This window comes from Heloderma suspectum, chromosome 16 (assembly GCF_057233095.1).
Source record: "Heloderma suspectum isolate Gila_16-S chromosome 16, 16-S_ref, whole genome shotgun sequence".
In the NCBI taxonomy this organism is placed as follows: domain Eukaryota; kingdom Metazoa; phylum Chordata; class Lepidosauria; order Squamata; family Helodermatidae; genus Heloderma; species Heloderma suspectum.
Genome location: NC_139473.1, coordinates 8410461 through 8437485, shown reverse-complemented (window position 1 = coordinate 8437485; position 27025 = coordinate 8410461). Strand labels below are relative to the sequence as shown.

Here is a 27025-nt window from a genome sequence, read left to right as displayed (position 1 = left end):
ACCTAGGTGTTATCAATTCTGATTGCAGGTGGGGCTCACATGATGGAATGCTCCTCTCTATACCACACAAATGCCTACAAAAAGCTAGCATGTTAAAGAGAGAATTAGGCTAGAACCTGTCTCCTTATCACACTAGCTTTCTAGAGGCAAGGATTTTTTTTTCTTTTCACAGAGGAGAATTCAGTCACATGAGTTCTACCTATGTTCTGAAGTGGCGTAACCCCGACAAAGGTTTACCACCTCAGTGAGAACTGAGCCCAGTTGTTATGTTTTTCCCTTGACCAATTGCTTCACAGGCTGATCCTACAGATGGAAAGGAGGTGAGTCATATGAAATGGAAAAAGGGCAAGAGTAGATATATGACCTTTAACACCCCCCCTCCCCCACATTTTTTACCTTTCCCAGTAAGACTAACTTCTGTTTGACTCTGGAGGCTCCTTTTATGATCTGCTGGCATTAGGCAGCATTTAGCAGCACAGTTCCTCTCATCCTGATCAGCTATTAGTTTCAGGCTTTGAAGAAAATCCATAACCCTTGGGTCTCTCCTGTGTACCTTCTCAGAAATGATGAGGTGTACTTGCACAGGGCCTTGAGCATCAGAACATTGCAAAGTAGCAATAGTGTGGTTTCTGGTTAGGTCTTCTCTTGTTGCTTTTCCACTTTCTGTAGAAAGGAAAGCAAAAGGTCTAAGCCTGTTGTTGCTTAGTAGGCAATTAAACAGTTGGTTTGGCCATCCCAACCTCAGCCCTGTCACCTATGGGTAACCTGTCCTGTGTACTTGCTTGTTCACTCCCTTCTTACCTTTCTCGCTTCCTCCTCTCACTTCATTGCTCACTTCTCCTTGTTTAAAAGAAGAGACATATTCTTATGTAAGCTTGTTCTGTAAGGCGCCAATGCAAACAGCAGCTTCAGGGAAGCGATTTTCATCAAGACCACAGCGGTGGTGCGTGTATGCGGGGGAAATGTTAAACTCTCCCTCTCTATCCCATGTGGTTGTGCTGCTGCTCCACTCTGTTGCTGCTCCTTACTCCTTGGAGGAATGTTAGGGTAAAAATGTAAATGATAAAATAAATAATAAATCCCAAGCAGGCAGTGTGTATGAACTTCAGTACATCCCTTTCTTTGGCAGAGTCAACCTGTTGCTTGCCAACGTTGGCTATGGCAGTTGGTCTCTGGGCAAAACCCACTCACTGAGCTGCCTTAAGAAGAAAAAAAATTTTGGGGGGTGCAACTGCACATCACTCAATATTCTGTTTCTGTTCTCAGCATCACACCAGCATCCCACCCTTTATCCAAGGAGCTCAGGACAGCATATGTGTATTCCACCCATCCCCATAAGTTTGGGAGGACATCATTTTCAGCAGAGGGGCTGTAGCACCATAGTAGAGCATATGCTTTGCATGTGGAAGGCCCTAGGTTCAATACCTGGCATTTCCACTTGGGTCCAGGAAAGAACAGAAAGTTGCTGCTAGTCAGTATAGATAATGTATTCTGTGGACAATACTGAGCTTGATGGATCAATGGTCTGACTCTGTGACCCGTTTTGCAAGATCACCGCAACCTACCATGGTTTGTTTAAGCCATGGTGGGTTGCAGCACTACAGCCGGCCGTTTTGAATATGCAAGGTGCGGCACGTTGTTCTAGGGTTATCTGAGGGTTGTTTAAACCTTGCATAACCCACACTGCCCAGGTTCGCACAACACGATAAGCTGTGATGCCTGCCCACTGTGGCTTGCATATTCAAAATGGTGGCCAGCACGCATCACAAAGCCCTGCAGGTTAATTAACCCACGGTGGCTTGTTGTGACATGTGAACAGGCCCTTTACATTAATTAGTGGCACGTAGGGAGGGATTTACTCTTTCTTTGCTGGCCATTGGTCTGATTGAAATGCCCTCTCCTGAACCCCACCATGTGTTTGGAACACTGTAGAGAGTAACAGAGCTTGGGCATGATTTGGAGCCAGAAGGCAGCCAGTAGAGCAAGGTTTAAGTCAAACCATTCCTTATCTGCTCAAAACAGGCCCTTTCTGAACTGAGCCAGCTCTGGATTTTAGGGGGGCCTTGGCAATGTGTCACATGGTAGACCCCTTCCTATGTTGGCTGGACCCCCTGGCTGGCTTACCTGACAGTGGTGCTGGCGAAAGGCAGAGAGAAGCAATAACATTGTGAACCGTACCACCTGCCATTTTAATTTCCTGTTACAGCCTCCAGGGGTAGCATCATGGGCCATAGTGGGACATTAAAAAGGCTGGTGGCTGCCAGTCCAAGTTGACTATTGCAGGCATTGACGGTTGTACTGGGTCCCCTGGCAGCTGCTCAAGGGTGCTGGGTACTGACACTAGCCATGCTTCTGAAGCATCTTTTCCTCAGAAGAACTTTTCTCAGAGCTGCGTGGTGGATTTTTTTAAATGTGTAGATTACTCCTGAACCTTCCAGGATTTGAAAATGCATTTCCTCCTCAGTCTAAGTCCAATTGTCAAGGTGCCATGCAACACAAATAATCCCTGCTCCTACAAGCATGGTTGGAAAAGTATATTTTCATGAAATTTTCCAAAACCTAGCAAGCATGTTTGTGGTAGTTCTGTCAAAGGAGAACATTCCATAGCTGCAGGTAGGATGGTCATGTACACATCACCCCCCCAAAAAGGAAGTGCATCACCAAAAACAGGACCAAAAGAATGCATAGGTTTGCACAAAATGCTTGGATGGTCATATATATATATATATATATATATATATATATATATATACACACACACACACACACACACACACACACACTTAGAAATAATTGCTCTAATTTCAATAGAAATACAATACATAGTGTGGAAGACTGACCAGGTGACCTGTTGTCAGGAGCACTCTAGCTGCCTCTTGCAGTCCCCTCCGGTAGCCAACTCAGGACACAGACGACGAGGATTCTTTCCAAGGCTTTATTCCTTTATTACTTTATGACTCTTACAGGTACTAATCACTAGCGACTAAGCAAGGAACTGAACTGGGGATAGATAGCAGAGTAGCCTAAGCTCCAGGTAAGGCAGTTGGTCCCTGTTTGAAGGAGAGCCATGGGAAGACTCTGAACTTATGGGCTATGGAGAGATCTTCCCTCTTACCCTTGGTCCTCGGGACGCGACCGTTGTTTTAGCGCCAAACGACCGGAGCGCTTCCTTTCAGCGCCCTCCATCTGTCGTCGCTCCCTGCGTCTGCGCTGAGCGTCCAGCAAGCCCCCCTCCAGCGCTCTCTCACTGCCAGGGTCACTGTCTCTCTTAGGAATGCTGGCAGGAGGAATCTCTGCCAGCTGCTGTGCTTGTGAGAGATGAGTGAGCTCCTCTCCCACGGATTGCTGTTCTTCCTCAGAATCAGAACTGCTTTGGGGCTCTATGGGCTCAGTTTCTACCCTGACATCTGTGTGCCTACTAGCTCAGATGCTAACTGTTGATGGGCAGTTTCAAGGCTCTTGCCTTCTTTATGGTTCTTTATCTTTAAACTGGAATTGGACTGAGCAGCTCTTCAAGTAGAAGAGGCCTTCAAATTGAAGACTGTCCTCTGTAAAGTAGGACACATGGCCACCCGAGTTGCAGGTCCAGCCATCACCATGAATGTAACCAAGACATGACTCTGTGCCCTTTCTGAATGAACCTCCTTAAAACAAAGGGCTCTGAAACACAGGCTCTCTGGAAAATTTGTCATAATGGGGTCTCATACAGGCGAAGGCATACCTGCTGCTTCCCTACCTTTCAATATGATGGACATGCTTTTTGCGCTTTTAGGAAAGATCTCCAGGTTTCTGCGCATCTCACAGTCATAATTCCTGAGTTCTAAAAGGAAACGGCAGAATGGATTAATAGCCCTATATGTCTACATACTGCTAGGGAAAGTGGAAGGCAAAAGGAAGAGGGGCCGAAGAGGGGCCGACCAAGGGCAAGATGGATGGATGATATTCTGGAGGTGACGGACTCGACCTTGGGGGAGCTGGGGGTGGCGACAGCCAACGGGAAGCTCTGGCGTGGGCTGGTCCATGAAGTCACAAAGAGTCGGAAGCGACTGACCGAATAAACAACAATGTCTACATTATTTTCCAATTTAGTTGTTTTTTAATTCTGAGGTTTAGGGCACAATCCTATTCAGATAGGCGGTTGCCTCCAAACTCCAGTGCAGGGTAGGAGAAGCACAGAGGGGATCGTTCCCTCCGTGCTCCTCCTGCCCTGCATTTTCTGCTAGACAGCTGATTTCGGCTGTCTAGCCGAGTGGGGGCCGAGCAGGGGAGGAGGCTGCTGTACGACACATTGGATGTCTCATATGGCATTTCGCCCTCCCCTCCCAGGAACACCCCTCCCAGGAACACCCCTCCCAGACACACCACTTTTCAGCCGCTCCGCGCTCCTCTTGTGAGCATGGAGAATGGGGCTGTTCCATGCTGCTTCTGAGGTAGCGCGGAAGTGGGGGGAGGTCGGTTCCTGGAAAACCAGATATCCTATGGCCGTCTAGCCACTGTCCAGTGGCCATAGGATTGCTCTCTTAATAAATATTTTTAAAGCCACAATTTTAATTATGTCAGCTCCCTTATTTTTCTGGCTTTGGTGCACACAATACTGTTTTCCTTGTTTGCATCAGTTTGATGCAAAAATAAGGCCTGCCGGGGGGCTATTTTGAGACAAAGTTAAACATCTTTAAGTCCCAGTGATTTCAACAAGAGTGTTAGAGCAGAAGAACACGTTACATATTACTGAGTGTAATAAATCACCAACAGCCATTTTTTGTAGGCAGAAATGACAGGTAGCAGTGGCTCCAACCGGAATACTTCCCACTAGCCCATTTGCTTCCCTAGCTTTCAGTCACAGTATATAAAGATCATGTATACATAGATTAAATCATGGCTCTCCTAATAAGGGTGCAGCCCTGTGAAGTTGACCCCCACTAGATGGAAGTGTCCAGTCTCGGAGGCTTCCGTATATACCATGCCCTGCTGGGCTGCTGCTGGCAGGGTGGGAGGAACGACGGAGACAATTTTTGCCTTTCCATCCTTTTCATTTTTTCTCCTCTAGATGGCCCTTTGAGCCTATCTAGAGGAAGCATGCTCCTGTCTAGAGGCAACCATATGATTTTTCGTATCTGGGCCTCTCCCCTCCCACCAGAACACCCCCTTTATGACCTCTGAGGTCTTCTGAGGCCGCTTTTGTGACCCGAGAAAGCAGGCACCATGGTTCTTTCCATGGCGTTTGCAAGGGGGTGGGGAGCGGGATCGGATTGTGTAGTTCTCCTCCCCAAGTCATAGCAGTGTCTACAGCTTTGGGACGGGGAAGCCAAACAATCCTATGATCCCTGGACAATCTCTCAGGAACACAGGATTGCTCCCTAAGTTGTTTATTTCATAACTTTTTGCGCCATCTTTCAGGGGAATGCCCTCCCAAGGTGACTTACAAAATTATTAAAAACAATATGGAATGTTTAAAAATATACATCTCAAACAATCACCATTATGGCCTTTGCCACTTTGCTCCCCTAAACTATTTTTTCTGGAGCTGCCCTGCTTGTAGAGAAAAGCAGGTTTGGGATGGGGGATTTGCAGTGGAGGAAATTTCAGAGCTGGCCCTACCATTAGGCAAAGTGAGGCAACCACCTTAGGAAGTGAGTGCTGGGGACGTTCCCCCTGAGCCTCGAGCCATTCCCATCCTCTTGAGCAATGCTTGTTTATTGCTTGCCTGGGCTGGCTGGCTGGCTCTCTCACTAACGGTGCAATCGTATGCATGTTTAGACAGAAAAAGTCCTACAACTCCCAGCATGCCTCAGTGAACAGGTGGCAGCTGCTGCATAGCAAGCATTTGTTTGAGTGGACAGCAAGCAGGCATCAGATTGAGCACTGAGCAAGTGGCAGGGAAGTATTGGATACCAGAGTTGCATGTGCAATGAGACCTGCCCTGTGCCCCCACCCCACCCCAGATAGCCTGTTATCTTCAGGTGTAGTGGAAGACACTGTCCCGTTGCTAGTTTTGAAGTAAGATTCCACAGCCAGTCCCTTCTGGTGCTGTATGTGTAACAGTGAAGGGCAAGGGGCATCTTTTGCCTCAGGCAGCAAAATGTCTTGGGTCAGTCCTGGAGGAAGAGGGAGAGCACCTTAACCCCTCCCCCTGACAGATGCATTTCCTCTGCAACTCATCCCCTCAGTTGAGCAGCTGGATGCCTGCAGTGGGAAAAGTGGCTTGGAAGAAGGCAATTTTCATTTAAAAAGATATAGGTAGGGAAAAAGTTCTGTGCTCCAAAATGTCCCTTCTGAAGCTGCTTTTACCTACAAGAAATATTCATCATGGTGTTTTTAAACTCACGTGTACATCTAAGAGCTTTTCTACACAAGGCATTTGTTGTGCGCTCATCATTCCCTACTCACAGTTGTTTATGGGTTCTTTAGATGATGTCATGAGCTTCCAGTTTTGGTTCTGTTTAAAATAACTCATGGAAAGTGCTGTTTATAGAGCAGGGGAAATGGGGGATTATTTCTGACTGCTGAAAGAAAGTGCAATTTCCTCTTGTGGCATTTGTGCTATTCCACAATACCACAGTGCCACCTAGTGGTTATGTAGCAGCAAAACAGGAAAAGAAATGCTCCTCTCATAGTGCTTGGATCTCAATTCTGCGATAAAACCTAAAGTAGATACAGTGGATTAACAGCCTTGTGTAGACAAGCCCAGAATCAGGGCCAGCCCTACCATTAGGCAGAGTGAGGTGCTCACCTCAGGTGGCAGATGCTGGAGGGTGGCAGCTTCCCAGCTATTCTTCCTGGTTCTGTTTAATATTTATTTATTGATACCCCACCTTTCTACCAAAAATTAACATTCCAAGTATTCCCCTATGCTGGAGGACAGAGTTGTGTATGCCATAGAGGAACCTATCATGGCCCTGCTAAACTAGCCTGTAGCTTCAAATAGAAAGGGGCATGATCTTTGCCTCAGGCAAAATAATGTCCTGATCTAAATGTGTGTAGTTCCATCCCAAAGCATGTTCTTATATTTTCCCACTGAACTCACTGGAGATTAAAAGGATTTTTGGCTGGATGTAGCAGTAGCACTTAGATTCTCCCTGCAAAGTTTGACTTGTCAGCAAAACATCAATAAACCATTTTGTCTTGGTTCTCTGTATGTAATTGGGGGGCCTTTAAGATTGCCATTTAATGCACACTTATTTAGGAATAAATCCCATTGAACTCAGTGGGACTTACTTCTGAGTAAAAATGCAGAGGAGTATGCATTTTTTATTGAGAAAAGAAAGCAATCCCCTTTTAAACATTTCTTCTGGAAATTTCTTGTAAGATTTTGTAGATTCCTTTCTTTTACTTTTGTACTGGAATCTGTGACAGTATATTTTTAAATGATTCACTTACCTTCCTGAGTAAAATCTTGTATAAGCACTAGAGTAAACAAGAGGGTAATATCCATGTTGGAAGAAGATTGTGGTGAAGATTTATGGTACAAATCTTTGGTTTCCTTCTATTTGCATTTGCCAGTGTTGGCGGCTTTTAGATAGGATGGTAGAATTGCCAACCAGAGTCCCAAATATTAAAGTAGTTCCCCAAAATATCACAATTGCACTGATTTAAAATGCCTGTAATACTGCTCCGCCCCCCCACAGACTACTACTACTGACAATGTTGTCTGCTTGTCCCTTTGTTTCAGCACCTTAATCCATTTCAGGGTCTGTAGCTGCCACAGGCAGAGATGCTCCTTTACATAGCAACTTCCATTATGAGCATAGCAGCCTCGGGGCTCTAGTAAGAATTAAATAAAAGCTTAAGTGGTGGAATTTGGCCCTCCAGAGGTTTCACCCTGTTGATCAACTGACAGCATCTTTGATCTGTGCCCTGCCATCTAGTTAGACTCTGTTCTGTTCCATTGTGCTGTATCCTGTTCTAGAGTGGCTACGTTATGTTGCTTCTGTCATGGGGCATTCTGGACTTTTGGAAAACTAACCCTAACCCAAGCCATAAATAAGAGACAGGGAGAGCCCTGTTGATTTGTTACCATTTTAACGTCTCTTGCACAGTGAACAAATTGTTCCACCCCATAAATCTGGCCATATACTGCATTTGTCATCGAATGGTCTGTGTCCCATCTGTTGCCTTCAGAGGTTTGTGCTGGACGGATGTAGGATGTGGCCATTTTGGTTGTGGTGCCAAGATTATGGAACTCCCCTCCCTGGGAAGCCTGATTATCCCTTTCTTAGGGTGCAATCCTATGCAGGTTTAGATGGGAAAAAAAACCCCTACAACAGCATGGCTGGGGAATACTGGGAGCTGTAGGACTTTTTTTCCATCTAAACAGGCATAGGATTGTGCCCTTAGAGACCTGATGGTGAGCTGTAAAAACAAGTGTACTATGGATAGGAATTTCTCAGTGGTGGCCCCACACCTTTTGAACTCTCTCATCAAGGAGATATGCATGGCCTCATCATGGCTGGCTTAAAAAAACACACACCAGAAAACACAATGACCCGGTTCGCACAACATAGCCGGTGATCTGTGGCGCATGCTGTGCGTGTGTGGTGGCCATTTTGATTGCAGAACTCCCAATCAGGGGTTGTGCTGTGTCATCCGAGCCTGGTCATTGTGGATTATTTGAGGGTTAAACAACCTGACTGCAAATCGTGGGTTAAGTGAGGGTTGTTTGTATGTTCATGTTTTGGACATAATTTATATGTTTATGTTTTAGAAATCTTGTAAGCTGCATTCTGAGGGCAGTGAGTCCCGAAAGGCGCTTTAAACAGCTTTTAAATAAAGAAGTAAAACAGAGATGATAAAGCAAAAAAGATGGTAGTTAAGGCGAATAGAACACTTATTAGTGTGGTCATGGGCCCTGTTTTGCAGAAGGGAGCCCTCTATTTGAAGGCTTGTCCATCCAAGTCCATTTTTAAGATAAAGAACTGTCAAGAGGAAGAGTTGAGCCTTGTAGTTGCCCATCAACAGCACCTGGACAGCAGAGTGAGCAACGCACCCTGGTCATCTGGTCACAGCCATCCACATAATATAAACATATTTCTAAATTGGCATCTATACATATAAATTAGCATATGTAAATTTCATGCAAATCAGTGCCCTCTTTTTTGGTGATGTGTTTCCTCTTCTTTCACCATTCAGAAATGGCCACCCTATTGCTTATAGAGCATCAATAATTTTTAGTTTGATCAGTTATTAGTCCTTAGATTTCTTCATTTTATTCAAGTATACATATTTTACTGATAAGCTCATTTCAACTGTATTCAATACGATTGCTTATAACGTCATTATTTGCTCATTTAAAAGTAGATTTATAGAATGGTGCTGAAAAGTAGGAAGGATTCATCACTTCCTGACCAACCCGAGATCCTGCACCTTTAAAATGATTGCTTACTTTTTCAAAGGAAATACCTTTCAGTCCTTTCTGCAGCTCTCAGTTGGTGGATCACTTGTTCAATGGATTGTTTTTTCTGGTTCTTGACACAGGTGGTGATAGAGATTGGCTTTGTTGCTTTGCTTTCTCATGCATGATATTTAAAATTTCCAAAAATTAATTTCATTTTCATCAATCAGCAAGTGTCAGCAAATAAAATTAAATACTAGGCTACAGAGGGTTGTCTGATTTTAACTAGAAGAGCAAAACAGCTGTGGTGTTTGTTCATTTTTAACTTTGTTGTGATTTAAAAAAAAATACATATAACTATTCTTTTAGAATGGCTTTGTAAAAACCCAGATTGGAAGAAACATACAGATGCCAGCTCTCTCCTCCCACCCGCCCGCCTGCCCTGGGCAGGCTTTTGTGACTTTAACAGCTTGTTGACAATTAGAAATTCAGCACATTATGTTTTTCTAAACACTGAATCTTCACACTGGAGAGATTCAGCATCACCTGCTGAATTTCTGCTTTTCATACAGCTCTTGGACGTATAGAAAGAGAAAAATGGCAACTGTAACATATGACTGTGCAGATTTCCTCACACAGTAATAATGGCTGGTACCAAAAGAGTGGGAGTGAAAATGACAGAGGGGACTCGACTGGATCGATCCTCTTATAGCAGTTCTCCAGATGTTCTTGGACTGCAACTCCCATCAATGGCTACTAGTCCTGAGGCCTCTATGCTGCCTCCAGTAATTAGAGGCAGTAAGCCTTTGTATACCAGTTGCTAGGTGGGAGGGTGCTGTTGCACTCATGATCTGCTTATGGATCTCCTATCGACAGCTGGTTGGCCACTGTGTGAACAGAATGCTGGACTGAATGGACCCTTCTCTGATCCAGCATGGCTCTTCTTATGTTCTTATTATCCCTCACCATTGGCTATGCTGGCTGATGGGGGTTGCAGGCCAAAACATCTGGAGGGCCGCAAGCTGCCCACACCTGTCTTCTAGGGAGCCCAGGGTTCTGAAATGGTTCTCCTGGTAGCTAATCTCCAGGACCTGATGGAGGCTGGTGGCTCCAATTTCAGTGGGGCTGAATCCATTCCGGGTTTCAATCCGAACCAGCAAGAACTCTAAAGGAGCTATCCCAGGTGCTAACCCAATATAGTTTCAGCACCTTGGATAGCTCCTTTAGAATCCTGGGTGAAACCCGGAATGGATTCATAGACCCACCGAAATTGGAACCACCAGCCTTCACTGCCAGCACCTTATCTCCAGCACCACCAATTCTGTCAAAGTAGTTGTAGGCTAAATCAACAATGCTACCCAGAAGTGCCACCTCAACAGCACTGCAAGTCCCCCTAGCTGATGCCACACATGGTCAGGTGACCCAAGGAGCCAGTGCAGCTCCATTTAACAATGTTAATAGTAATATTGCTATTTTAATTTCATTGCTTATTTTCATTGACTGTTAGCTGCCTTTGGAGGAAAGGAGGGATAAAAATGTCTTAACAATAGTAATAACAACAGCCACCACTCCTGAGCATCCTCTGCCTGCATGTGGAGTTAAACTCCTTGGTTTTCCAGGAAGCTCAGAGCAATGGAGTAGCAGGGACAAGACCCTCCTTGGACGGAAGCCCATAACTTTGGTTTACTAGTCCCTGGCTCACCAAGCTTTTCTACATTTATTGTAGTGCTCGTCATTCCTACTCACAGTTGTGTATGGATTCTTTAGATGATGTTGTAACCCTACAGTTTTGCTTCTGCTCTTAAAGAGCACTTTTGGCAATTTTTCTTACAGCATGGAAAATGTGGTGTTATTTGTGAAAGTGAGTGAAAACACTTTTTCCACTTGTGTATTTACACTATTCCACTATACCACAGTGCCACCTAGAGGATATGTAGTGGAAAAACAGGAAGAGTAACGCTGTTTGTGTAGTGCTGAGATCTCAGTTCTGTGACGAAACCAACAGTAGATACAGCGGATTAACAGCCGATTTAACACCCTTATGTAGAAAAGCCCCCAGGCTCAATCTGACTGGGCACAGGTTAGAGCTCATATCATTGCCTCTACTGTGGCAATGATAGCTGCAAAGCATCCACACAGAATCATACCATGTTTCTTTTTCTTGTTTCTATTTGTACATTGCCTTAAGTGCTCATTGAGCCAAAGGGCAATCCAAAATTATACTAAAAATAAATAAAATAAATATGTGCAACCTGAAGTGCTCTTTTGGGTGAGTGGGTAGAAGCAAAAAACATTTAGGTAAGATTCAAAAGCTTTCTTATGAATATACTCAATATGAAATAACCCCAAAGCAATGTATTTTAGCAGCACAATCCTGTGCATATCTACTCAGAAGGCCCACTGAGTTCAATTGAAGGCTGGATGGGGAGGAATAGGCTGAAGCTGAACCCTGACAAGACCGAGGTACTTTTGGTGGGAGACAAGAGGAGGCTGGGGGATGTTGACCTGGTGTTGAATGGGGTACGGCTACCCTTGAAAGACCAGGTCCACAGTCTGGGGGTCATTTTGGACTCCCAGCTGTCCATGGAGGCTCAGGTGTCAGCTGTGAGCTGGACAGTGCTGTATCAACTCCATCTGATACGGCGGCTGCGCCCCTTCCTTCCCGACCATCTGCTCCCATCGGTAGTACATGCCCTGGTCTCCTCTCGTTTAGACTACTGTAATGCGCTCTACGTGGGGTTACCCTTGAAGACGGTTCGGAAACTGCAGCTGGTACAGAACGCGGCGGCTCGCCTGATTAAAGGCAGCCGCTGGCGAGAGCACATCACTCCAGTGCTGAAGGAGTTGCACTGGTTACCAGTTGTTTTCCGGGCCAAATTCAAGGTGTTGGTTTTGACCTTTAAAACCCTATATGGTTCCGGTCCAGCCTATCTTAAGGAGCGCCTCCAGCAGCACCAGACAGGCCGCTTAACAAGATCAGCCTCGGATGGCCTTCTCTCTGTCCCATCAGCCAGGACAGCTAGACTGGTGGGGACGAGGGAGAGGGCCTTTTCTGTGGTGGCCCCCACTCTGTGGAACTCCCTCCCTAGGGAACTCCGTCATGCCCCCTCTTTAATGAGCTTCCGTCGTGCATTAAAAACGCTGTTGTTCAGGCAGGCGTTTGGGGTGGGTTAGGGTATTTTAGGAAATGTTTTTATTGTAGAATTGTATTGTTTTAAACTGTTTTTATTGTGTGTTGTACATCGCCCGGAGTGGCTGGGTGACTAATAAATTTAATAATAAATAAATAAATAAATAAAATTGAATATACCCTGAGGTAAGTGTGTGCACCCTTAAGATTATTTGCTTTGGTTTCTTTTTAACACCTCACACAATAACATAGAGATGTAGGTGCTCCTGGGGAAATAGCGCATGTGTTATAAAATACAAACTGGCCACTCCTTTCCTAAAAGGCACCCCTGGCTGTTGTCTGAAATGGTACAGTCAAGGAACTCTCCTACGTGATATTTATCTACATGAAGATATCACCCTGTAAGAGATCCTTGCTGAGAACCACCTTGTCTTGTAAATCCAGTTGTTTACATCAGTCAGTGGGAATAATCACACTTTCACGCAATACGCTATTTTAAGTGGCTTAAGGATTGCACCAGAATGAGTGTTTACTAGTGATAATCTTTTCTGTGCCTCAACCCTGTTTGGCAAGAACTTGCAAGCATTAGATTTTCAGAACAATTTATCTGGAGAAGAGCTTTGTAAAGGGAAAGAGCTGTAACCTGTGTGCAAAAGTTTGCAGGTTCAATTCCTGGCACCTTTGGCTAGGGCTGGGAGAGAGCCCTGTCTGAAGTCCTGGAGAGCTACTATGGATGGACCAATGATCTCACTCAATATGAGACAGTTTCCAATGTTCCTAAAAGCTTGTGCAATATCTCCCCCAAATCCTTTGATGGATCCTTTAGCTTTTTGGTCAAGGCTGGTGTCAAGGGTAGGTGTGGTCAGGTACCTGCCAAGGACCCACACCCCAGCAGGGGCCCACTAACAAGAGCTCCCTGGAATTCCTCCTCTTCACCCTTGCAACCTGCTGGTTCACCTGCCTCTTGCCCTGGCCCAAACAGTGGTGGTGGTGAAAAGTAGGAGCAGCAGATGCCACGGCTTCCTTGCTCACTAGCTGTCTGCCTGTTGTCTCCCAGGAGGACGGATTAGAGACGTGACTGAAAGGTTGCTTGCACTCATAAAGCCCACTGACCAGTATCCCGTTCTTCTCATCCATGTGGGAGCAAATGATACCGCCAAGCGGAGCTATGAAGAAATCATGTCAGACTTTGAAGCTTTGGGAAGGAAACTCAAGAACTTTGGGGCCCAGATAGTTTTCTCATCCATCCTTCCAGTAGTTAGAAGAGGGCTAGAAAGGGAAAGAAAAATACTCCGGGTGAATGACTGGCTACGAAGGTGGTGCTGATGCAATAGATTTGGATTCTGGGACCACGGGCTATACTTCCTGGAAGATGGGCTGTTGGCAAGGGACGGGTTGCACCTCACAAAGGATGGGAAGAATGTGTTTGGCCACAGCATGAAGAACTTCATCAGGAGGGCTTTAAACTGAATCCTACAGGGAAGGGAGATGTAAAGTTGGGGGTAACAATGGACGAAGGCTCATGCACCGCAACGGAGAGAACAGCTCTAATAGCGTCCAATAATAGTCTTCAGAAACATGTAGGAAGAAAGCCAGACTATGAAGCACATGGTGTTCGATGTCTATATACTAATGCCCAGAGTATGGGAAACAAACAGAATGAACTTGAACTCTTAATACAAGAGGGAAATTATGACTTGATAGGTATAACTGAGACTTGGTGGGATGACTCTCATGACTGGAATACAGCAATTGAAGGATATAACTTGTTCAAAAAGAACAGGAGGAACAGAAAGGGAGGTGAGGTTGCACTGTATGTGAAAAATACATATCTCTGCACAGAAATACAGGAGGATGAGCTTGGTAGCCCCATCGAGAGCATCTGGATCAAAATAAATGGAGCAAATAATAAAAGGAGCCTGGTGGTCGGAGTCTACTGCCGGCCACCCAATCAAGGAGAAGACGAGGATGAAACTTTTGAAAAGCAAATAGCCAATGTTTTAAGGAAGCATGATGTAGTAGTAATGGGGGACTTCAATTTCCCCAATATTTGTTGGGAGACAAATTCTGCAAAACATGGCCCCTCCAGGAAATTCCTGACTTGTGTGGCAGATAACGTCCTCCTACAGAAAGTAGAGGAAAGAACTAGAGGATCGCCTATCCATGACTTGACCCTAACCAACAGAGATGACTTAGTGGATAAAGTAACAGTTACAGGAACTCTGGGGGAAAGCGACCATGCTGTACTTCAGTTCTTGGTGCTAAGGCAAGCAAAAGCCGAGTGTAGTCAAACTTGTACCCTGGATTTTAGGAAAGCTGATTTTAATAAACTCAGAACAATGATCAGTAAGGTCCCATGGCAAGTGACTGTAATGAGAAAAGGAGTCCAAGATGGGTGGGAGCTTTTAAAAAAGGAAATCCTCAATGCAGAATTACAAACAATTCCAACAAGAAGAAAAGGTGGAAGACAACAGAAGAAGCCAATGTGGCTTCACAAAAAGCTTAGAGATGACCTGAAAACACATACAGGAGGTGGAAAGAAGGCCAAGTAACAAAGGAAGAGTACAGGCAGGTAGCACAGAACTGCAGGGATGGCGTCAGGAAGGCTAAAGCTGAGAACGAGCTGAGGTTAGCGAGGCATGATAAAAACAACAAAAAGGCTTTCTTCAGCTACGTGTATAGTAAAAGGCAGAGGAAAGAAATGGTTGTTCAGCTATTAAATAAGGATGGCAAAATGATAACAGATGACAAAGAAAAGGCAGAGGTGCTCAATTCCTACTTTGGCTCAGTCTTCTCCCAAAAGAGGATCTATGACCCCCCCCCCCCCGGCAAAGGAGAAGTACAGGCTGAAGGGGCAGGATTGCAGCTTGAGATTGATAGGCATATGGTCAAGGAACACCTAATTACTTTGAATGACTTCAAATCTCCAGGGCCAGATGAGCTGCATCTTAGAGTAATAAAGGAACTGGCAGAAGAACTCTCAGAACCGCTGTCTATTCTCTTTGAGAAATCATGGAGGACGGGGGAAGTGCCAGATGACTGGAGGAGGGCTAATGTTGTCCCTATCTTCAAAGAGGGTAAAAAGGAGGAACCTGGGAACTACAGACCAGTCAGTCTGACATCAATCCCTGGGAAAATTCTGGAGCAGATTCTAAAGCAATCCATCTGTAAGCACCTTGAAAACAATGCAGTGATGACTCGAAGCAAACATGGATTTGTCAAGAACAAATCCTGCCAGACGAATCTGATCTCATTTTTTGATCAAGTAACCTCCTTTGTGGACCGTGGGAATGCTGTAGACATAATATACCTCGACTTCAGCAAAGCTTTTGACAAAGTGCCCCATGATATCCTGATGAGCAAACTAGCTCAAAGTGGGCTAGATGAAACAACGATCCGGTGGATCCACAGTTGGCTACAGAATCGGACTCAAAGAGTGCTTCTCAATGGTACCTTCTCAAACTGGGGAGAGGTAACAAGTGGGGTATCGCAGGGCTCAGTCCTGGGCCCAGTGCTCTTCAACATTTTTATGAATGACTTGGAGGAGGAGGTGCAGGGAATGCTGATCAAATTTGCAGATGACACAAAATTGGGCGGGATAGCTAATACTTTGGAAGACAGAAACAAAATTCAAAGTGATCTTGATAGACTGGAGCGCTGGGCAGAAAACAACAGAATGACATTTAATAGGGATAAATGCCAAGTTCTGCATCTAGGAAAAAGAAACCAAATGCGCAGTTACAAGATGGGGGATATGTGGCTCAACCACACTACAAGCGAGAAGGATCTTGGAATTGTTGTCAATCAAGCTGAATATGAGCCAACAATGTGATGTGGCTGCAATAAAGGCCAATGCTCTTTTGGGCTGCATTCATAGAAGCATAGCTTGCAAATCCCGGGAAGTACTAGTTCCCCGCTACTCAGCACTAGTTAGGCCACATCTGGAGTACTGTGTCCAGTTCTGGGCACCACACTTTAAGGAGGATGCAGACAAACTGGAGAGGGTTCAGAGAAGGGCAACAAAGATGATCAGGGAACTGGAAACAAAGCCCTGTGAAGAGAGACTGAAAGAACTGGGCATGTTTAGCCTTGAGAAGAGAAGACTGAGGGGAGATATGATAGCGCTCTTCAAGTACTTGAATGGTTGTCCCAGAGAGGAAGGCCAGGATCTCTTCTCGATCATCCCAGAGTGCAGGACACGGAATAATGGGCTCAAGTTACAGGAAGCCAGATTCCAGCTGAACATCAGGAAAAATGATTCCTGACTGTAAGAGCAATACGACAATGGAACCAATTACCTAGGGAGGTGGTGGGCTGTCCCACACTGGAGGTGTTCAAGATGAGGCTGGACAGCCACCTGTCAGGGATGCTCTGACTTGGATTCCTGCATTGAGCAGGGGGTTGGACTCAATGGCCTTGAGGGCCCCTTCCAACCTTACTATTCTATGATTCTAAGCAAGCAAGTGGTAGTAATGATGAGGAAGAGGAAGAGGCGCAAACGCAGGTGGTGACAATAGTGGTGAGAAGGTAGACTCAAGGAGGGAGGGGGTCCATTCAGGGTGTCTTGCCCAAGGGCCCCCCAAAACCTGGAGCTGGCAGTGTTTTTTTGTTGTTATATATTTGCTGGTGGTTTGATCTTGGCCAGCTTTTTGGTGTGGTCTCTTCACAGTTTTGTAGTCTTAATTAGCAGATGTTCTCCTGCTTCCCACATGTCCTCCTCCTTCTGAACCAACAGAAGATTTGATACAAGGTCTAATTACATAGGATAATAAATGCAATCTCACTTATTAGGCGAATGGATAAGAGTGTGTTCTGCTCCTCCTTCTCACCAGCACTGTGGTCTAGGCCAGAGAAAGAGGCAGGTGAACAAGCAGGTTGAAATAGTGAAGAGGAGGAGCTCTTGTCAGTGGGTCCCTGCTGGGGTGTGGGCGCTCGGCAAGTGCCTGACCATGCCTACCCTTGCCTTGATGCCAGCCCTGCTCCTGGTCTGAATAACTCATTACTAATAACTATTCTTCCGCTGGAAGCTAGAAGTGGAACTGTAATTGACTTTCCACACTATTGGAGGTGATTAGGGACAGGATATCTGAAAGACTGCCTCCTCCCATATGAGCCTGTCTGTAGTTTAAGTTCTTCTTCAGATGCCCTTCTGCACGTTCCAGCACCAAGAGAGCTCGTAAGAGAAGCTTTCTGTGGTGGCTGGGAGGAATGGTGGTGGGAAGATGTATGATCAGATCTCCTTCTCTGCACTCTTTTTTTTACAATTCTCCCTGCTCTCATTTTCTGCCGTTGGTGCTGTTTTAAAGTTATAAAATTGTTTTTAAGGTTAAATGGTTTAAAGTTTTAAAATTGTTTTAAAGTTTGCTATTTTTAAAAAGTCTTAACATTGTGAGTTTGAACCGTAAGCTGCCTTGGAGGCCCTATTTGGGCTGAAAGGTGACTCATAAATTTACAAATTAAAAAAGTGTGTTTTTTCTGTGTGTACATACCAGTATATTCATCGGCACCGGTGCTCTTAGCACGACTCTTCCATCTTTAAGTCTCATAGTTTTCATGCAAGTAGGGACTAATTAAGTAGTGACTGCTTAGGGATTATATTTTAAATATGGTAAGCAGTATATAATCTGTGAAATAAATTATTGGGCAGCTCAACTGATCACAGCTCAGCACACATTCACTATATCCTTTGCAGGGGAGATCATTTTTATCTGTTTATTTTATGTTTAAATGCTCTTTTAAAGGCACAATCCTATGCATGTTTCAACAGAAATAAGTCCTACCACAGTAAATCTTCCTTTTTACTTTTTTTAGTTTTTTTTAAATATACATACATACATACATATAAGATGCATATATATGAAAATTCAGTTTTCTAGCAATTATACATAGACTTCAACAAAAGTGGATCAAATATCCAAATAAGTATCCATTTGACAGTGGGGTCTATATGCCACCCGTTCAAATATTGAAAGTGTTGTAGGATCCTCAATCCATTGCGTTATAGGAGATAAGCGTTTATCCTTCCAATGTTGTAATATCAGTCTTTTAGCTGTCAAAAGGGCATGGAGAATCCATTTATGCTGACCATTTGTTAATGTCCATGAAGAAGGAAAATAAATTAAAAGACTCTGTACATCACTGAATATTAAAGACTGTTCCAGTACAAAACTTATCTGTGTAATAACCTCATCCCCAAAAGAAGCAGCTACTGGACATTGCCCAACATAGGTTTAAAAGAAGCATTGGCTGTATTGCACGGCCAACAATTAGCTGAATTAGACAACCCCTTATTAAAGAGACATTGCGTATCCAGTAGGCATGAAACAATATTTTTTTTTGCTGAATAAAGATCCATAGCTGTGACAGGTGGATGCCAAAGTGGCGATCCACTGATAGGCATTTTGTGGTGGTGCCCACAGCAGTTTCTCCAATTCCCAAATGTGCCCATGGGTCCAAAACCGTTGGGGACCCCTGGATTAGGATCATGGTACATCCAAAACGTATCACCCCACAAAAAGCACACAATGACATGCTGGTTTGCCCATTGGCTGGACAGTGGCCCCATTAACAAAGCCAATTAAAACAAAAGAAAATGAAGTTGATTGAGGGTGGCTTCATATATAAATGTTCAGGGTTCATTCTCTCTATGGTGCTTCTTGCCATACTTGTTTGTTTTCCTGTAGAGCTCCATTAATTGCAGCACAACAGGTAAAAAGTGAACAGGTAAACCTTTTCCTGGGAAGGGGGTAGAAGAGTAACAGGGGAGGCTTGGGATGTTGAATTTCTGCTTGCTGCTTTGGGAAATCTGGGAGTTGAAGTCCAAAACATCTGGAGTGCCCCAGGTTGGGCAATGCTGGCATAAAATAACTCAGAGGAGACAACGCTGAGCATGGAGCGGTCTTCATTCCCACAGTCCTACTCCACAGCTAACCTTGGATCCCTGTCCATCTTGCTGGCTGGAATGCCATGACTGTGGTATTAGCTGTGTGGCTAGCTTCACTGTACAATGTGACAAGGGTGTGATCCATCTTTCCTCATGCTGTCTGTTTCTGCTGACAGCGGCTTCAGCTGTCAAGAAGCCAAAGTATTCAAGGCGCTTTTAAAGGCACAATCCTATGCATGTTTCGACAGAAATAAGTCCTACCACAGTAAATCTTCCTTAATTTTTGTGAACCGCCCAGAGAGCTTCGGCTATTGGGCGGTATAGAAATTAATTAATTAAATAAATAAATAAATAAATAAGGCTACTGTCAGGGTCTTTAGTATCACAGGTAGAGATGTTCTCAAGCCTGGCTCCCTAAGAGCCTTGAACCGGATGTACTAGGATATGACTGGGGGATACTTGGCTCAACAATACTGCAAGTGAGAAGGATCTTGGAACTGTTGTAGATCACTAGCTGAATATGAGCCAACAATGTGATGTGGCTGCAAAAAAGGCCAATGCTATTTTGGGCTGCATTAATAGAAGTATAGCTTCCAAATCCCAGGAAGTACTAGTTCCCCTCTACTCAGCACTGATTAGGCCTCATCTTGAGTACTATGTCCAGTTCTGGGCAGCACACTTTAAGAAGGATGCAGACAAATTGGAAAAGGTTCAGAGGAGTGCAGCGAAGATGATTAGGGGACTGGAAACAAAGCCCTATGAGGAGAGACTAAAAGAACTGGGCATGTTGAGCCTTGAGAAGACTGAGGGGAGACATGATAGCGCTCTTCAAGTACTTGAGAGGTTGTCACCGAGAGGAAGGCCAAGATCTCTTCTCCATCATCCCAGAGTGCAGGACACGAAATAATGAGCTCAAGTTACAGGAAGCCAGATTCTGGCTGAACATCAGGAAAAACTTCCTGACTGTTAAAGCAATATGACAATGGGACCGATTACCTAGGGAGGTAGTGAGCTCTCCCACACTGGAGGCATTCAAGATGAAGCTGGACAGCCATCTGTCAGGGATGCTGTGACTTGGATTCCTGCATTGAGCAGGGGGTTGGACTCGATGGTCTTATAGGCCCCTTCCAACCCTACTAATCTATGGTTCTATGAACCTGGTAAGCTACACATTCTAAATATATGTTCCGTTGCTGAGCTATGTCTGTTTCCACAGAAAAATGTTTGTTTCTTTTGTTAAATTGTTAGTCATGTTAGTCTAATTCAGTCCAAACAATAAGGGGTCTTGTGAAAGTCTGAAGATTTACTGTGGTAGGACCGTACTGTAGGACTTATTTCTGTCTAAACATGCATAGGATTGGAATTACCTGCTGACTTGTACTGAATTTTGGTCTCTCCCATCTGCATCGGATCTCCATCTTTTAAAATTACTGGCAGTGTCCATTAATATTGGTTTTGGGGAGGAGGTTATTATACAGATAAATTTTGTACTGGATGTTGTCTTTAATATTTGCTGATGTACATGCTCTTTTACATTATTTACCTCCTTCGTGGAAATTAATGGATGGTGAGCGTAAATGGATTATCCATGTAGATGCCACCTTCAAATGGATACTTACAGTCAGGGCCAGAAATATTGGAACAAGGATAACTGTTTTGGCAGTTGGCCTCTGTACACCACCACATTGGAGTTGAAAGGAAACACACCCAGATGGGAGCGAAGTCAGGACTTTCAGCTGTAATTCAAGGGGGTTGACAAAAGTGGGGCACTAACCATTCAGGAAGGACAGCCAGTGGCATACATACACCCCCATCATTGGTGGCTCATAAGTAATGGAATGAATGGCTGAATGCCTGGGTGCCCTATGACCAATCAAGCAGATAAAAGGCCTGGAGGTGGTTCTGAGGGTTACGTTTGCATTTGGTAGCTGTTCACTGGAACTCCCAACATGAGGCCCAAAGAAGTGTCCATGCGAGTGAAGGAGGCCATCGTTAGGCTGAGGAAACAAAATAAACCCATCGGAGAGATAGCAAAAACAGTGGGAGTGGCCGATACAACAGTTTGGAACATCCTGAAAAAGAAGGAATTAACTGGCAAGCTCAGCAACAGCAAAAGGCCCGGAAGACCACGGAAGACAACTAAAGTGGATGACCGCAGAATGCTGCTCATGGTGAAGAGGAACCCTTTCACAACATCTAGACAGGTCAAGAACGCTCTTGCAGAGGTAGGCATGTCATTGTCAACATCTACAGTCAAGAGACAGCTTTATGAATGTAAATACAGAGGCTTCACAACAAGGTGCAAACCACTGGTAGCGCTCAAGAACAGAAAGGCCGGATTAGCCTTTGCCAGCAAACACCTAAAAAAGCCTGCCCAGTTCTGGAATAGGATTCTTTGGACTGATGAAACCAAGATTAACTTGTACCAGAATGATGGGAAGAGAGAAGTGTGGAGAAGGAAAGGAACAGCTCATGATCCAAAGCATACCACATCATCTGTCAAACATGGTGGAGGCAGTGTTATGGCATGGGCATGTATGGCTGCCACTGGAACTGGGTCACTGGTGTTTATTGATGACCCGACTGCTGATAAAAGCAGCAGGATGAATTCTGAAGTGTATAGGGCTATACTTTCTGCTCAGATTCAGCCGAATGCTGCCAAACTGATAGGACGCCGCTTCATATTGCAGATGGATAATGACCCGAAACATACAGCAAAAGCTGCCCAAGAGTTTCTCACGGCAAAGAAGTGGGATGTTCTTCAATGACCAAGTCAGTCACCTGATCTCAGCCCAATAGAGCGTGCTTTTCACTTACGGAAGGCAAGGCTGAAGGCAGAAAGACCCACAAACAAGCAGCAGCTGAAGGCAGCTGCAGTAAAGGCCTGGCAAAGCATCTCGGGGGAGGGAACTCAGCATTTGGTCACGTCCATGGGTTCCAGACTTCAGGCAGTCATTGACTGCAAAGGATTTCATCCAGGTATTAAAGGCGATCCTTAAGTTTGAAATGATGTTGGTTTGTTCCACTACTTATGAGCCAACAATGGGTGTGTGTGCATGCCACTGGCTGTCCTTCCTGAATGGCTAGTGCCCCACTTTTGTCTCACCCCTTGAATTACAGCTGGAAGTCCTGACTTCGCTCCCATCTGGGTGTGTTTCCTTTCAACTTCAATGCGGTGGTGTACAGAGGCCAACTGCCAAAACAGTTACCCTTGTTCCAATATTTCTGGCCCTGACTGTATTTAAACATGTGGTCCACTTTTGCTGAAAACCATGTATAATTGCTAGAAAGTTGTATGCATTTCATACAAATCGATGTATGTAAATTAAAAAACTAAATAAATAGCCATTTTTTGGGTGCTCATGGTCACCATGTTGGGGACCCATTTATGGCCACCACTGGAGGTGCCTGAAGGCACCATGGTACCCACGGGCACCGCCTTGGGGACCCCTGCCTATCAAATAGAAAACCACCTTTCCCTTTCAAACTTGCTGCTTCTAACCCCTTGCTGTTTTTTCTGCCATCCAGCAGCCATGCTGCTCCTTTACCCAGGTGGGCATGCAATCATATGCATCATATGGTCCTGTGGGCTGTGATCATTCGCCAAGCTGTAGTGGGTGCTTTGATCTATATACATCAGCTTCCCCAACCTGGTGCCCTCCAGATTTGTTGGGTTACAAGTCCCACCCCCAGCCAGCATGGTGATGGTCAAAGGTGATTGATGCAGGAGACCCAGGTTTAAATTCATGCTTCATTGCGAATCTCTTAGGACTTTTTTTTTTCTGTCTAAACATGTGTAGGATTGCATCCTAAGTTTTTAACACCTTCCCCTGGCACTTAAACATTTGAAGCGATGGCTCCACTAATCCTACATTATGCACCAGAACTTAAGGGTGCAAATCCCATGCATGTTTAGACTGGTCCTGCCTGGGGCTGGGAGTTGTAGGACCTTTTTCGGTCTAAACATGCATAGGATTGCCCCCTTGGAAAACTATACTTCTATTGACCCAACATAAGACTGCATTTGCCTTTCTGCAATGCAAACTGATCCATCTTAGGAAACTTCCCCAACTTGGGGCCCTCCAAGCGTGACTGGCTGTAGATGCTGGAAGTTGTAGTCCCACACGTGGAGGTTGGGGGAAGTCTGATTTATATCCTTCCCCACCCACCCTCGCAGTTTGCAGCAGGTTAGCCAGCCAAACGAGCCGCGCTGAGCCAACGGAGGACAGCTGACAGACCCTCTCACCTGGTAGAAACGCAAAGCGTCTGGGCTCCTCCCCGTGTTTCCCCGCGAGCCAATGAGAGCGCTCCTGGAGCCGCTCAGGCCACAGCCGTCTCCTCATTGGCCACTCCTCCCTGGGCTTTGCGGATTGGAGACACCCCCGATGCCTTGGTGTGAGCGGCGACCGGCCAATGAGGAGCGCGCTTTTGCCGCTGCAAAGGGGACGGAGACTGGGAAGTGGGGAGGCCAAGCGGTGGTGATGGGAGGAGGAGGTCAAAGGGGATTGATCTGAAGTAACCTGTTCCATCACACCACTCCAGTGGGTGATGCTGCATGCGGAGCAGCAAGCGGAGGGGAAAGCAAAGGAAGAGGGAGGAAGAAAAGCAGGGGAGGCAGGAAAAGGAGGGCGGTTTTTCCTTTTTGTGCAAGGAGGTGGAGGCGTTCAGTGGGAGGAGGAAGGAGGAGCGTGTTCCACACAGGCGTTTGCCCTGAATGGGAGAGCCTTGGCCAGGCGACTCTCCCACGACAGCAACAGCATCCCCAGCCTGCTGCGCCAGGCCTGGAAGCTACAGGACAGGCGCCCCCTTCTCGGCAGAGAGCGCCTGGAGGTGAGGAGCACGTGTGTGTATCTTTGGGAAGATGGGTACCCATTCGTAACGCGGATCTTGCAGTGCGTGGAGCAAAGATGATGTAGTGTTAGAGTGGTAGAGGGGAGGGGGGAGCAGTCCCTGATCTCTCTCTCTCTCTCCTCTCTCTTATTTCTCTCTCATTTCTCCTTCTCCCTGCTTCATTCCCTTTCTCCCTGTTTCCAGCCTTGCGCGGCTTAGGGTGCAATCCTATGCATGTTTAGACCGCGGGTGGGGGAGCCCTAGCAACTCCCAGCATTCCCAAGCTAGCCATGCTTGGGAATGCTGGGAGATCTCTGGGTGATTTGCAGTCGATTGGCGAGGGTTTTCCGACTCCCGGTTGTTTAACAATAGCGGCAGCCCACAGCACAGACACGCACACTCCTTAAATTATTGTCCTGAAATTAAGACTGCTGGAATGCGTTGGCGGGTGTGGATGGTTCGGGTCTGGTCCTCGAAACAAATTCCTGGGCACAAAAATGCTGTAGTGTCTTCTGTGCCAGGCTCTGGTTGGCGGATCTCAAGGCTGTAGTAAAAACGCACACAGAGTAGATCTTTCAAGCCTGAAGTCTGCCCGCCTGTGCCTTGGTGAACAAGGAGGCAAGGGAAATACCCTCTTAAACGGTATCCCCCCCCCCCACTTCCTTGCTGTATAGGGAGCCCTTCCAGATGGAGAGCCGAGGCTGGCTTTGGTGTTGGTGGCAAAGCATGGTGTGTGGCCATGCTGTTTAAAAAATCTCAAGTGTGTTCCTTCCTGAGCATGGGGTGTGCATATCGCCTTTGAAATCTGGCTGGGGCCCCTGGTGAACTGGGAAAGAGGGAAGTCTGTAGGAACTGCTAGTATGGGAGGAGCAGGACTAGCTGTAGTATATTTATTCCAAGTCTGAAGCCTTTCCAGAAGCAACAGACATCTTTCTTTTGGGCATGCACCCAGGCAGGAGTGTCCCTTGCTCCCGGCAGCTGGCCTCGATGATTTGTTCCTTGATGCTTCTAAAAGTAAAGGTACTGGTGCCCCAACCTGATGGGACATCACCTGCACTGAATGCGTTACCCTGAATTGCAGATATGTGGGGTGGCTACGATGAAGAGCGGGATGCCTCTTGGCACGTTGCTCAGATGCGCTCTTAATTGTACATTGGAGGTTTGGCATTGGAAGTATGAACCAAGGCTCACCCTAGGAACCTAAATAAAGCTCTCCATTCTTCTTTTCTGCCCCTTGCCAGCCTCAGTTTGCCAACCCCAATTTCTCCCCCCCGCCCCCCCCCCGAAAAAGCTTGCTTCAAGCAGCCAGGACTGGAACAAAGGATGGATGTGTGGAATAAACATCCAACAGGTGTAGCATTCAGGTATAGCCTGCCATCTCTCTCCCCCCCCACCCCCCAAATTTAGTTGCTGCCTTAAATTGTAGGGCATTCTGGAGAAAGTTGGCATGGGGTAGACAAAAGGAGGCTAGGTGGTGATATAAGGAGAGATGGTAGATAACGGCAGCCGATTTTCTTTCGTCTGTGCACTTTGCATTTGAGTAAACAGTAACTGGAGATTCATGTTCTTTCTCTTACTCCCCCCCCCCCCACACTTTTGTTCCTTTTCTTTATGGCATGATATGGAATCATGCTGAGAAATTGTTTCAGATTCCAGAGCTGGTTGTGTGAGTGTGTGTGTGTGGCTGGGTAATATTGTGGCATTGGGTGGGGACTGATTCTGGGTGAAAAGAAGGGTGAACATAAGAGCCATGCTGGATCAGGCCAAGAGCCTATCTAGTCCAGCATTCATTTTCCACAGTGGTCAATCAGCTGCCTGTGGAGGAAACCCACAAACAGGACATGAGAGGAATAGCATCCTCTTGCTCATGTTCCCCAGCATATTGCCTCTGATACTGGAGGTAGCATATAGCCATCAGGGTTAGTAGCCTCTGATAGCCTTATCCTCCAGGAACTTGTCTAATCCCCTTCTAAAGCCATCCAAATTGGTGGCCATCTTGTGATAGTGAATTCCATAGTTTAACTATGTGCTGTGTATTTTGGAGCGCAAACCCCACCTCTGCCTTGCACTTCAGTTCTTAGGGAAATATATATTTTCTTTTAACCTCAGCAGTTTGCCAGTTTTGTGACCGGCCATGCCTACCATGGTAGCCATTTTACAAAAGAGCAAGCCCCCCCCCCATGGCACCCATTTTGTGAGAGCATCCATAGCACACTCCCAAAATTCCAAATGTGCCCACTGACCTGAAAAGGTTGGAGACCCTGATGCAAGTCCTACCTTTGTCACATGCCCATCCATCATGGCATTTTGCTAGTTATTAAAATTATGAAATATCTGTCCTATATACCAGCCTTCTCCAACCTGGTGCCCTTCAGATGGACTTCAATTCCCAGCATTCCTGACAGTTGACCATGCTGCCTTTCACTGATGCAAGTCAAAGTCCAAAAGATGCGGAGGGCGCCATGTTGGGAAAGGCTGCAGTGTGGTGTAGTGGTTAGAATGATGGGCTGGGACTCGGGAGGCCCAGGTTCAAGTCCCCACTTGGCCATGAAGCTCACTGGGTCACTTCAGGCCAGTCACTGACTCTCAGCCTAACCTACTTCACAGGGTTGTTGTTGTGAGGATAAAATGGAGACGTGGAGGACAATGTAAGCTTCCTAGGGTTCCTTGCAAAAGGAAAAAAATAGGTGGGATATAAATGTAATAATAAAAAAGTTAAAATATACAAATAGCAAACTCATTCTCCAAGTGAGGATCCCCACGTAGCCAAAAAAAGCACCCCCGTGCACAAAAGGCTGATATCAGCAGGCTTGAAGGAACCCCAAGATTTGCAGAAGTAACTTTAGGGGAAAGA

General features: G+C 45.7%; 2 protein-coding genes across 8 annotated transcripts in view; one reads left to right on the top strand and one right to left on the bottom strand.

Moving 5' to 3' along the window:
* Positions 1–23693, bottom strand: part of C16H17orf78 (chromosome 16 C17orf78 homolog) — a 30912-nt gene extending 7219 nt beyond the window's left edge. Inside the window, exons 1-3 of one of the 6 annotated variants that reach the window (XR_014786098.1) lie at positions 23588–23670; positions 9397–9501; positions 554–663 (exon numbers count right to left, since the gene is read on the bottom strand). Coding sequence is in view for 1 of the 6 variants with exons in the window: in XM_084822426.1 (XP_084678552.1) it covers positions 397–663; positions 23588–23684 (364 nt within the window). In the remaining 5 variants the exon portion in view is untranslated. Of the gene's footprint in view, positions 1–396; positions 664–9396; positions 9502–23587 lie in introns of all 6 variants that reach the window. The other 5 variants (XR_014786095.1, XR_014786094.1, XR_014786096.1 and 2 more) reach the window with 5 other exon arrangements.
* The window catches only part of ACACA (acetyl-CoA carboxylase alpha), a 264931-nt gene that overhangs the window by 13451 nt on the left and 224455 nt on the right, over positions 1–27025 (top strand). Inside the window, exon 1 of one of the 2 annotated variants that reach the window (XM_084822405.1) lies at positions 23815–24171. The exons of the other annotated variant lie outside the window; for it this stretch is intronic. The gene's annotated coding sequence lies outside the window, so the exon portion shown is untranslated. Of the gene's footprint in view, positions 1–23814; positions 24172–27025 lie in introns of those variants that run through there. 2 annotated transcript variants of the gene reach the window in all.